Consider the following 13362-nt stretch of genomic DNA (forward strand, 5'->3'; position numbering starts at 1 on the left):
CAATCACCCATTCACCAGTTCCTTTCCCTTCCCTTTCTAGTACAACACGTGGAGCAAGAGATCTTACCTGCTGTGATCATGCCTCAGCCAACCCCCAGGCGAAGGCAAATTCTAACATTATGCCTTTCCCTCCAGGCTTTATATCCACCAGTCACAGGTGGTTGGCAAGACTCGTGTACCTAATCCATGTGCCTACCACACTCATGGGCCTTGCTGAAGAAGTATGCAAGTCCCAAAAGCTGGCCTTAAAGGTTTGCCATTAAAACCAAAACCAAAAAAGCAGGGTATGGACGTACGTATATGTCCATAGCTACTTCCTCGAGCCTGGCTTACAATTCTTTAATTGGTAAGATCATTTTCCACCAAGTCTCACCTAGAGACTTGTTAAAAGACCAAGTGTTCATCTTCTATGAGAAAGTTCAAAGGACACATAACATTATTAGCCCTGAATTATATGACCAAAAAGCATATGATTTCAAACCTAGATCTAATTTCTCTTCTGTAAAGGCTCTGATTTAGGTTCACACCCATATGCATAAACACTAAGGAATGTCCACGCTCACAATCTTCTCAAAAGTTCCTAACAACATAGACAGCCCTCCTGCACATACAGAAGCTGGTCTATGCTCTCCCTTGTCTGGAGTCTGTCAGCCACATTCTCCATGGCTCCATTCTTTTCAACAGGGACAGGGAAGACAGGAAGTCTACAGACACCCTGATCCTGAACCGCCTACCCTTCCCCACCAGAGCACAAATTCCTCCTGCTACTGCCTGATAATCACCCCCAACCCCCACAAACACACCCTGGGGGCAGCAGGAGGGAGATCTGGAGGACCAATCTGCTAGCCCTTGTCAGGGCTGCCTAAGATTCAGTTCTATTGCCTGTGTTAACAGCAAGTCAACCTTTCCTTCAGCAAAGTCATATCCTGATAGAATCAAGACATCTGTCTGTATTAAAGGGTCTTTCCTAAGTCCAAAGTTTAAGCTACAGCAGAACTTAGGGAGTCCTTTAGACCTCCCTCTGTAAAGGTATACAACCAAAAGCCTGACCTCCAGGCACTAACAGCCCCTAGATACTTTCCTAATCTGAGGGTAGTATTAGTTCTCATAGCTCTGCCTGGGTTGCAGCTACTTGGTGACTTCAGCAAATCTAAAGTTATTTGCATACCCAGATGGCCAAGCCTACAATTTCAAAGAATTCCCAATGAAGAGGCAGCTGGCTTCCCGATGGTGGCCCTGGAGGCCCACAGCTGTTGCACTGGAACACTAGAAAGCCTTGGGCCTAGAATCACAAGATAGATGGAAAAAGAGTATTTCCCAGGCCTTACCACTAGTGCTCTACCATTTTTTTCTGAACCTCCATCTTTGGGAATAAAAGAATTATGTCATGGCTGCCCAGCTGATATAAGCAAACAAGTCAGACTGGACTTGTTGTTGAGGGCACAGGGAATGACCACCTACTTTTGAAAAAGCAACAGTGGGCACCAGAAACTCGGATCCTCTTGTTCACTTAAACAACGAACACAACCAAGTGTGCACAGCTGATGTTGAAGTTGTTTATGTAATACAGAGATGACTAACTACAAGAGCATCAGGTAAAGATGACCCAGTACTTTGGTATTTTTGGTAGACCTAGGAACAGAACATAAGTCACTATAACCTGTTCTCTTACAGTAAACCTTTTTGAGTACCTGACTGAACAAAGCACTGGTCCATCTGCTTCAAAATACACCAACGAAAAGCCAACCTCAAAAGAAGCCTCCTTACTCAAAACAAAAGCTCCTCTTAGGTTCTGTCCATGCACATTCTCTGACCTCACACACCTTGTAGTTTTAAAAGCTACAGGTCATCATTGCCCTCTGCTGGCTACAGAGAAACTAGCACCCACACAGAACCTCCTTTACCAGTAGACACTGAAAATAGAACCCCAGTTAGCTTGCTGTCTGTTGAACCAAGAGTTAACAGTGGCCAGAATACATAAAAATTAAGGAAGAAAAACGATGTTAGGGCAATTCTGTCTGACTCCCATCCCAAATATAAACAAACACTGAACTTCACAGCAGCTCAGAAGTTGCACACACTCACATTTGCAGAACTCAACAATCCACCAGATCCTCTTTCTACCTTTTGTTTGTTTTGTTTTTCGAGACAGGGTTTCTCTGTATATCCCTGGCTGTCCTCAAACTCAGAAACACGCCTGCCTCTGCCTCCCAAGGGCCAGGATTAAAGGATTACATAACCATCTTCCATATCTACCTATTCTTAAAATTCTCTGATTCGAATTCCTTTTTTTGTTTTTGTTTTTCCCTTAGCTACATCTTCAAAAATGGCTGTAACTTTAGCTTGGAGGACTGAAGTGTCCTTCCTGATGAGTAAAAGCAATGAGTAATACCTTATTAGTGGGTGGGCGTGGTGGCACATGCCTTTAATTCTGGCCTTTGGGAGGCAGAGACAGGCGCATTTCTGAGTTCAAGGACAGCCAGGGCTACACAGAGATACCCTGTATTTTTTTTTTTTTTTTTTTTTTTTTTTTTAAGTTTTTGAAAACCAACCAACCAACCAAACAAAAAAAACCAAACAAACAAAAAAAAAGGAATTCGAATCAGAGAATTTTAAGATTAGGTAGATATGGAAGGTGGTTATGTACCTGAGGAAGCTATACCCTCACAAGGTTTAAGGGGAACTCAATTCATTATCAGGGCTCCTGCTATTTATTTCTCTCTGTACCGTATCTTAAGAGGCTAGCTTGGGTATTTAGTGGCTTCTTGCTTTCCTTCCTACAAGTGATCAACCATTTGCTTTTAATATAGGACATTCTACAAACAACAATTTACATAGGTTAAAATCAAACAATGAAAAAAACCCAAAAACTGTTAAGCTGTTGTACTTGTACCAAGGTATTCTTTTAGGTGTGAAGTAACAGGATCAATCCAAATCCTTGTGCATTCTACACAAAAGCACCCAGAGTTACATTCCCAGTCCCATTAACAGATTTGCATCTGATAAAAGGTAACACTATGAATAATTCAAAGATGAGAAGTGATCCCTAGTCACTAGTCAAAATGTCTAACTTTGCCTCAACTAGCAAAAATGAAGTCCCTGAGATAACAAAGCTGGATGCTAACTCTATTACACAGTCTTGAGGCCAAAGGCCGTAAAGGCTTTCAAACTAAGTTTAAAATTCACACTGACTAAGGTAAAATACAGCAAAGAATTGATTCAGGAATGATCTAGAATATAATTGCTTTAAGTAAGGCTACAGTGCCAAGAAAAAGGTTTTTTTCTTCTTTTACTTAGACAGGATCTCGTCTACTCCAGACTCTCTATCTTTAAGCCCATACTTCCAAAGAAGTGGATAACCTGTGAGCCACTATACTTAGGAAAAGGCTTTAAGAAAAGAGAACTTGGAGAAAGCCAGTATTTACCTAAGTGCACACACACAACACAGGGAAACAGGGACCCGCACCAGGAATGTATTCCACAGCTCCAATGGTGAAAGGCATGGGGTGAGAGGAAGTATATCCACAATCCAAAAGACCAGAAACAAAAGACAATTCTACTGAAACCTCAACACAAGTGTTAAGGGTCCTATATTCTAAGACAAAGCCAGAGTTTGTCCTTAACTGGAGACAAGGGACAATATATGGGCATTCTGACTATAATTTAGAAATAAGTAATTTCTCCTAACAATCTAAGGCTCAATATAAAAAGTAGGATTGGAAGTAGAAATGTTTCTACCATTAGGTCGGTGCACAAAAAGCATCAGTCACCAGTCACATTTTCCTTTTTTTCCATAAACCTTCTTATCTCTTCAACCACCATTATGGTTCTACTATATCTTTGTTCTAGACAAAGTTAGGACAATGATGCCTTTGATTATTAGCCAGTGATGCTAATATCTGAAATGCTTTGATTTTACCAAAAGATTGCTCTGAATGTAATTTGACAAAATTGTCTAAAGTAGTAACTTAAGCAAACAACAACAGCAGCAACAAACCCAACCCCGTAACTTTCATTCTTTTGTAATAGCCTTATCACCAGAATAAAACAAGGTTGGTTCAAACTAGCCATTAGACATCAGAGAAACTTTGTGTGAGTCTGTGAGACTCAGGCTGAGTGACATCTGTTTTCTTACTGTGATGAGGGAAAACAAGTGGACCCAAAGTGCTTCATCCTCAAAACTGCACTTCCCAGCCTCAAATTGTCTGTGATCATCCAAACTTGCATATTAAGCTTTTATTTGCTGGGCAGTGGTGGCACATGCCTTTAATCCCAGCCCTTGGGAGGCAGAGGCAGGCGGATTTCTGAGTTCGAGGACAGCATGGTCTACAGAGTGAGTTCCAGGACATCTAGGGATATACAGAGAAACCCTGACTCGGAAAAACAAAACAAAACAAAACAAAAAGCTTTTATTCAGCACAAAAATACTAAGATCACTCTTGTTAAAAAAAAAAAAAAAAAAAAAAAAACAAAGCAAAATAAAACAAAACGCCCACACTATAACTTAAAAAATGGTAATAGGCTAGCAGTTCTGAGATGAAAGGCAAGTCAGAACGGGCAAATGAGAGCTATGCAATAGAACCCAAAGTAAGTACAAGAGTTAATAGTAAGAACACAGAGTTCAGCAGTGATACAGTCAATAGCAGAGTACTTGATTATCATCTACAAGGACTGGGGCCCACTGAAACAGACAGACAGACAGACAGACAGACAGACAGAGAACTCAAAAGTGAACTTCCATCTGTCTATGTCTAACACTAATGATACATGGTAATTTCTGTTTAGAGTTCAATTCTGAATTTTTCTTTCACAACTGGTTAAAGCTATTACCTGCAAGGCCAAGGAGATTGCTATATTAGCATTCCTGAAATTCATGTAAGCAGTCAGCTGCTAATTAAGAGGCTTTTAGCTGATAGGTTGAGATGGAAGAACACTGACACTGAGAGATGAGACAGGTGAACAAGTTTAAAACCAAAAGCAGTGGTCATTTATTCCTCAATTTCTGTGCAAGAGTGTAAAGATGCGTTTCAAAGAACCTGATGACTAGAGAGCATCAGCCGTGGCTTCAAGCTGGCCTGGCTTACATTTAGGTTAGGAAAAGGGACAAGGGGAGGGAACTTGCCTAGTTCACATAAATGTTTCTGGATTAACAGTTGTTTACAAATTTCAAACTACATTTTACTAGAGTCAAGGGAAGACTTCAAAAAGCCACATACAGTACAATTTAAAACCAATGGACATCCTGCAAATGTTAGTGCAAAGTAATAACGTAGACTCTCCAATACAAGATTGTGCTCATGTTTCCCAGGTTTGGTCAGTTGCGCTTATAATTACAATCAATTAACTTATCAAACAGCAACACCTTTGTGTTCTATGTCCTATGTACCAAGAGACTGTCACAAGGTTTTGGTGAAATGCTGCTCAGTTTCATTAACAAAGCAAATTTATTTAGTTTAACAGTCATGTTCCTGGAATGGTGCACATAAAGTTTCATGAAAATGCCTTTAAGCTTATGCCTGTATCTTGTTTAATAAAATTACTCTCATATTGTTTTTAGTATGTAAACTGGAATTGTTTCATGATTTTGAAATGCAACAAATACAAATGAACATTTCAGGGGTGAGGAAAAATCCACCACTAATCTTAGCTAGACCAAGTTTTAAATCAAAAAGCCTATTCACACAAAATTGTATGTAATGACTGTAGTAATCAGTTTATTACACAGATTAATCATTCTTGAACGTACAAGCTCCAGAGGAGCAACTGGGTCTTTAAATATACACAAGTATTTCCATCAAATAAATTTTCACCCTTACATCGAAATAGGCCTAAAGCAGTTAAAAACATAAGAAAAATAAGAGCTATTAGCTATGTATTAACTGAGAAACCACATACAAACCAAATATTATGGAAAGGGACTAAAAGGAGGAAGGCTGAAAGGGCCGGGAGATGTGAAAGTGTTGGGAATAAAGCCCATCACACTTTATGTACTAACAGCTCCAGTCCATTCAAATGTTGATCAGTTAAACTTAGACCTTAAAATACAGCATGTAGTTTAATCTGTTTGGTCATAACTTTCACCTAACTTGTAGGTCCTTCAGGATGAAATGAATACAGAAACAGCTTCACGTTCTTCACCTTGCTTTTTATGACTGAGATTAGATGGATTCCACTTAAGGACAATCTCTTATGGGTCACTGGAGCTTTTTCCTCCCATTCAAGCACACACTGTGTACCCACTACCCCTCACATCTTGCCATTATCCAAAGTTAAGTCAAAAAGGAAAGCTTTTAGTCTCACACCTAGGTTACGCCCGGAGAACTGGCTTCTCACACACACACTTCTCTGCTAGGAGGCAATGTTGGTACAGAAGTACAGTATTTCTAGTTTGTTGTTCCAAGTATGTACAACACGCAGCACTGCTGTGTCAGGTAAACATGTGCACAGGGGAGATGAGGCGTGGGCTCATAGAAAGCAGTCAAATGGAAATCAAAAGGACTTTCTCTCTCAGAGTTCCCCTAGCTTTATTTGTAGAGGTTATCCAATAATTTCTTTAATTACATCGCATACTTCTGAGTCCATTCCCGAGCTATTCTGTTGTACCTGTACACACAAAGAGAACTTGGCTTAACATAGGTAAGGAGTCAATAAGCAACATATTTCATTCATTATCCCAACTAGTAATTTTAAGGCAATAACTGATAATGTTCAAACAAAATCACTTTTCATCCTCTAATTTCTTTCACATACTCCCTCCCTCCCCCATTTGCTCCCTACACCCCCCCCCCCATCCCTGCCCTCACTTCAAAGCCACAGCTGACCATAAACTATCTAAAACTAGGATGGCCTCAATTTGTAGACTAGGCTGGCCTAGAACTCACAGAGATCTGCCTGCCTCTGTCTCCTGAATTCTGGGATTAAAGGGGTGTGCCACTACCACCCCTGGCCATCTTATGTTTTGGCTGACTTTCATTTTTTAAAATTTATTTTAGATAGTTTCAATATGTAGCCAAAGTTAACCTTAAACCCACAGAGTCTTCCCAGCTTTGGAGGGTTATAGGCATGTGCCAACACACCTGATTATGTAAGAATTTTGTGACTATGTAATTTTTAATATTATATAGTTCTTAAAATCATACAATAGTGATTTAGAGCTAGAGAGATGGCTCAGCAGTTAAGAGCACTGACTGCTCTTCCAGAGGTCCTGAGTTCAATTCCCAGCAACCACATAGTGGCTCACAACCATCTGTAATGGGATCCAATGCCCTCTACTGGTGTGTCTGAAGAAGCTACAGTGCACTCATATACATAAAATAAATCTTAACAAAACAAAACAAAACAGGTTGATTGGTTTTTATGTCATGTGTATGAGTGTTTTGCCTGCCTGCATGCATGTGTACCATGTGTGTGCATCTCATGCTCTTGGGCATCAATAGCACTGGATGCTCTGAACTGGAGTTACAGGCCATTGTAAGCAGCCATGTGGCTGATGGGAACTGAACACAGGTTATCGCAAGAACAGCAAGTGTTTTCAACCATTGAGCCATCTCTGCATCCCTGCTAATTTTCAATGCTGAGAATCAAAGGCCTCATATAATATATGCTAGGCATATGTATCTGAAGACAGTGACAGTGTACTCATATACATAAAATATTAAAAACAAAACAGCTATTTAAACAGCATAATGAGCTAAGTGAGGAGACTGAAGCATGAGATTCCAGAAATTGTCTCAAACACAAAAAAGAATGAGACCAGCCTGTATTACACAAAAAAGTCTTGTCTCACAAAAATACAACAGGGGAGCTACTGACAGCTCAGCAGGAGCTGCTGCTGTCAAGGAGCTGCTGCTGTCAAGGAGGACCTCATTCAGTTCCTAGTACCTACATGACAGGCAGGTCACAAACACCTACAACTCCAGTTCTGGAGATCCAACTCCCTCTCATGGACTTTGTTGTGGGTACCAGGCACCCATGTGGTACATATACATAAACAGAACTCTCACCTAGTCATACACATAAATATAAAAAAACTACAAGGAGTTAGTTGAACATGGTGGTGCACTTCTTTAGTCCTAGCACTTAGAAGGCACAGGCAAGTAGGTATCTGTGAATTGAAGGCGAGTTTGGTATACACATCCAGCTGCAGCAAGCCTACATGGTGAGATACTGTCTTCAAACAGAACAAAAAACAAACAAAACCCTACAAAGAAATAAAATGACACAATATCTCCTTTATATTAATAAAATAACTCATTCTGGTAGGGTTTAATTTATAAAACATTCCAGTAACCAAATAACAGAGAAAACCTGTCCTAAGTCTAGGAGAACACACTTGTAATCACAGCATTTAAGGGGTAAGACAGGAGGTTCAAGATCACCCAAAGTTACACAGTGAATTAGGAGGCCAGCCTCAGCTACATAAGACCATAAGACCATCTCAAAACAAACCAAAAAGAAAAAAAAAAAGAACAATGACCAGGAGTGTGGGCTGGAGATGACTTGGACTGGCTGCTTTCCCAGAGGACCCTAGTTCAATTCCCAGCACCCACATAGCAGCTCACAAGTATCTGTAACTCCTATTCCAGGGAATCTGACACTCCCATACAGACATACATGCAGGCAAAGAATTAATGTACATGATATAAAAATAAATAAAAATAAAATAAAAGCAGGAATGCACCATCAGACAGGGTTTCTCTGTGTAGCCCTGGCTGTTCTGGAACTCCCTTTGTAGACCAGACTGGCCTCAAAATCAAGAGATCCGCCTGCCTGTACCTCCAGGCAATAAATTTTATTTTATTTTTTTTTAAATAAGTATTCAGCTGAACATTAGTACTATGATGACTTAGGATACCTTTCTGAGAAGCATTCATAGCCACAGTTCTAGATATTAGACAAAATGGTTTCTAATCAAAATAGTCAGTCATGTATAACTAAGCAAAAAAAATGCAGCTAAGGTTTGGGAACATATACTTTTAACCCTAATATTTGGGAGGCAGAGGCAGGTAGATTTATGTGAGTTCTAGGCCAGGCAAGGCTTTTTAGTAAAACCCTGCCTCAATAAATTTAAGTAAATAATTAAGTAAAGCTTCAGGGTCTGAAGAAATAAGAGACAGATGGTTAGCAGTTAAGAGAACCAGCTGCTCTTCTAGAGGACTCTGGTTCAAATCCCAGCAGTAACATGGTACTTCATGTCCATCTAAAGCTAACTCTAGGCAATCTGTGCCCTCTGCACAAACACGCAGGCAAACACAAAACACATAATATTAGAGACATTTTAATTCAGCCAGAAACACATGATTATTAATGGTACTCAGACATAAACAAAACAAAACTAGGCTAAGAATTAGTGCCAGTATTCTCTATTACTGGTGTAGCTTCTTTAAACACTAACATCAACAACAGAACTTAACTTTTCTATTGTTTCTGATTTTGGGTCTTTTGAGACAGGTATCATTCTGTTGTGTTGTTCAAGGTGATCTCAAATTCACATTCCTCCTGCTTTAATACTCTGCATGCATGCATATGCACACATATGCACACACACACACACATCATATATATGACTTTTTCTTCTTTTTCTTTCCCATTGAGACAGGGTTTTTCTATATAGTCTTGTCTTTCCCGGACCTCACTTTGTACACCAGGTTGGCCTTGAACTCATCGAGATCTGCCTGCCTCTGCCTCCCAGACACTGGAATTAAAGATAAAGATGTACACCACAACAGCCCAGCTTGTATCTATGACTATAATACAACAGATTTTAAGTAATTTTGTGTAGCATTTTTTTTTTAAATTAATTGAGAGATAGGGTCTTAATCTGTCTCTGCTTCACAAGAGCTGGGATCAAAGGTAGTCTTTTATGTTTTTAACTCAAAAGCTAGCTACGTGTAGTGGGAAAGGTATAGTGGCATGTGCCCATTTTTGGGGGTGGGAGGTGTTCAAGACAGGGTTCCTCCACATAGCCCTGGCTAGCCTTGAACTCAGGAATCTGCTTTCTTCCTCCTGAATGCTGAGATTAAAGGCCTGTGCCACCACCAGCATGTGCCTTTAATCCTAGCACTGAGAGGCAGAGGCAGGAGGATCTTTTGAGTTTCAGGCCAGCCTGGGCTACACAAGAAATGCTGTCTCAAAACAGCAGGGCTGGAGATGGCTCATTGGTTAAGAGCTCTGACTGCTCTTCCAGAGGTCCTGAGTTCAATTCCCAATAACCACATGGTAGCTCACAACCATCTGTAATAGGATCCAATGCCCTCTTCTGGTATCTCTGAAAATAGCTACAATGTACTCATATAAAGTAAATAAATCTTAAAAAAAAAAAAAAAAGGCACCCCCCCATCCTATCTTAATCTCACTGAGTAAGACACAGAAGCAAAAATGGGTAGAACTCTTTAAGTCACTTTGGATACCCTGATCATTCTTGAATAAGTCATACAGTCCTAAAATACTTAATTCTGCATCAAAATTTGTTTTTAAAAGATTTGGCACCAGGCAGTGGTGGCGCACGCCTTTAATCCCAGCACCTGGGAGGCAAAGGCAGGTGGATTTCTGAGTTCGAGGTATACAGAGTGAGTTCTAGGACAGCAAGGGCTACAGAGAAACCCTGTCTCAAAAAAACCAAAAGCAAACCAAACCAAACAAACCAAACCAAAACACCCGCCACCCCCACCCAAAGACTTGGCACCTTTATGCCAAATGGTAGTAAAGTTCCCATTAATTTACCAAACTATATGTAAAATAAATAAATGGGAGCTAAATGCATAATGATTCATAATTCTTAAACCAAACAAGACACAAAGTACTGTAAGAAAGGTTTCTAGTAGAAGTTACATCAATTATATAGAAGATTAATATCATCTGGTTATAATATTTGGTATAGAAACCTGTTTCATGTACCCCTTCTTAGAGGTTTATCTTAAACATTTGGTGTATATTCAACTCTATAAGTAAGAAGTTGTAAGGCAGCTCTACCCCATGCCTGACAGTTTTCCATCTGGAGGTGATACTTACTTTTCTCTATCTGTTTTGTAGATCCGAGCAATCTCAGGCACTAAAGGATCATCTGGATTGGGATCACACAACAGAGAACAGATGGACAAAAGTACTGGGATATTTAAAAAAAAAAAAAAAAAAAAAAAAAGTGTAGGTTAGTAGAAGACCAAAGCAAAAGGCTTAAACATCAGAGGCTGGACATGGTCTTTAATCGAAGCACTCAGGAGGCAGAGGTAGGTGAAAGGTGGATCTCTGAATTCAAGGCCAACCACAGTAGCACAGTAAGACCTGTTTCCAAGGGAAAAACAAACCACCATAAAAAACCCAACCTGAGATGCCAACAATGTTGAGAACATAGAATTGTGAATGCACGCAGCTTAGTGGTGGAAAGTTTGCATAATGTCCATTAGGTTCTGCTCTGAGTTCAGTTATTAGCAGAACAAAAACAGCTCTTCTAAATCCTAGATTGAGAATACTTGTCAGTACTAGTGAACCTCAATTTTTAGAAGCTTACATTCAGAGAACATCAACTGTCAAATTTCCAACAACAGGCAAGAGTAGTTGTCTGACACAATAAATCACACAGAAACTTCAAGGATAATCTGAAATCTAGGAGACTGTCTCAAAAATGAAATAAAATTTAATCAGGTACAGTAGCTCACAGCTGTAATCCCAGCATTGTAGAAGCTAAGGCCAGCCTTAACTACAGAATAAGACCCTGTCTTAAAACAAATACAAACAAACAAACAAACAAAAAAACCCCGACCATCAACAAAAATAAACAGGACTCCAGTGAAATGGCTCAGCAAGTTAAACACTTGCTGAACAGTCAGCCAAGCTGAATTTGATTCCTGGAACCCATGTAAGGCAGGAGATAACATACAGGCACAATAATAAACAAATAAAATCAAACAATCACATCATCATTCACTTTCTTGGTGGAAGCTAGTTTACTTACACTTTAAGGCAGGACCTAACTCTTGTATCATGCTAGCTTCAAACCTCCTATACAATGAAGTATAACTTTGAACTACTAGTCATTCTCCTCCCACTTTCCAAGTATTAGGATTACAGTGTATACACTACAGCAGCTTTCTACCTGCTCTTGAGTTATCAATCAAAAACCTGGCATCTTACTACTATGGATCAATTGTTCAAAATTCAACTCTTTTCCATTGAATAAAACAAATGCAAATACTATTACAAACTAAGGGAGACTGGTCATTTTTTAAAACAGGAGATATATATATATATATATATATATATATATATATATATATATATATTAAAAAAAAAAAAAAAAAGCAGCCAGGACTGGAAAGTTAAGCAGTTATATTGGCTGCTCAGAAGACCCCCGTTCAGTTCCAGTACTTACATGCAAGCTCACTCTATCTTCTGGCCTCTGGGGGCACCAGATACACACATGGTGCAAAGACATACATGCAGGCAAAACACTCACACACAAAATAATTAATTTGAAAAACAGATAATCTTAAAAAGAGAAACCAACAGAGAACAGTAACATTAAGCAGTTACTTTTCTCCCTTTGAGACAGGGTCTCATTATATAGGCCTCTGCCTCCCCAGTGCTGGTATTAAAGGTGCGCACCTCCACACCCCACACAAAAATTAGTTATTTCACCTTGATATCAAACAACTATTCTATTACCTTTTGAAATAGTTAGTGCTGGAGACCACTGTGACCGTAGAATATCAAGACAAATGCTGCCATTACTGTTAATATTTGGATGATAAATTCTTGTTGTAAATGCAACCTAAAGAAAAAGAAATCTTTGTGATTGGTTTACCAGTACTGTACAGAGCATCTTAAGAGCAATGATCATATACCAATTACCTTGGGCGGTTTGAAGGGGTAATCTGTTGGGAAATGAATTGTCAAGAAAAATACTCCACCCTGATAGGGGCTGTCATTCTGTTAATGATAAGAAAGCAAGATTAAAAATGAATAAATTACATAAAACAATTATTAAGGAATAATAGTGAATACTTACTGGCCCCATTATTGTAGCCTGCCAATGAAACACTGAAAAAAAAAAAGAAAAGAAAAAAGTCACCGTGTTAATTAGCAATATTCACATTACACCTACAAAGCAGAAACCTATCATTCCCTGTACCTAATCAATTTTTATTTATAAATAATATGATAATGACTAGTTTCTATGGGCCAGATGAAGACTAAGCCAATTGAGTCCAAACCACTAAGGAAGGGAGGGAGGGAGGGAGGGAGGGAAACAGAGAGAGAAAGACAGACAGACAAGTGAGCAGGGTGTGGCAGTGCCTACCTTTAATCCCAGCACTCGGGAGGGAGGCAGAGGCAGGCAGATCTCTCAACTGCAGCCAGAGTTCTAGT

The 13362-nt window shown here is 39.5% G+C and overlaps 1 protein-coding gene across 3 annotated transcripts in view; it reads right to left on the reverse strand.

Annotated features, from left to right (window-relative positions):
- Nucleotides 1–4964: 4964 nt before the first annotated feature.
- Nucleotides 4965–13362, reverse strand: part of Ube2d2 (ubiquitin conjugating enzyme E2 D2) — a 36243-nt gene continuing 27845 nt past the window's right edge. For all 3 annotated transcript variants that reach the window (XM_034518125.2, XM_076912807.1, XM_076912808.1), the window contains 5 exons: nucleotides 13004–13035; nucleotides 12847–12924; nucleotides 12661–12766; nucleotides 11011–11104; nucleotides 4965–6603 (listed from right to left, as the gene is read on the reverse strand). In XM_034518125.2, coding sequence (XP_034374016.1) covers nucleotides 6558–6603; nucleotides 11011–11104; nucleotides 12661–12766; nucleotides 12847–12924; nucleotides 13004–13035 — 356 coding nt within the window. In that variant the 3' untranslated portion in view covers nucleotides 4965–6557. The remainder of the gene's footprint in view (nucleotides 6604–11010; nucleotides 11105–12660; nucleotides 12767–12846; nucleotides 12925–13003; nucleotides 13036–13362) is intronic.

The sequence above is a fragment of the Arvicanthis niloticus genome, chromosome 14, assembly GCF_011762505.2.
Source record: "Arvicanthis niloticus isolate mArvNil1 chromosome 14, mArvNil1.pat.X, whole genome shotgun sequence".
Classification (NCBI taxonomy): domain Eukaryota; kingdom Metazoa; phylum Chordata; class Mammalia; order Rodentia; family Muridae; genus Arvicanthis; species Arvicanthis niloticus.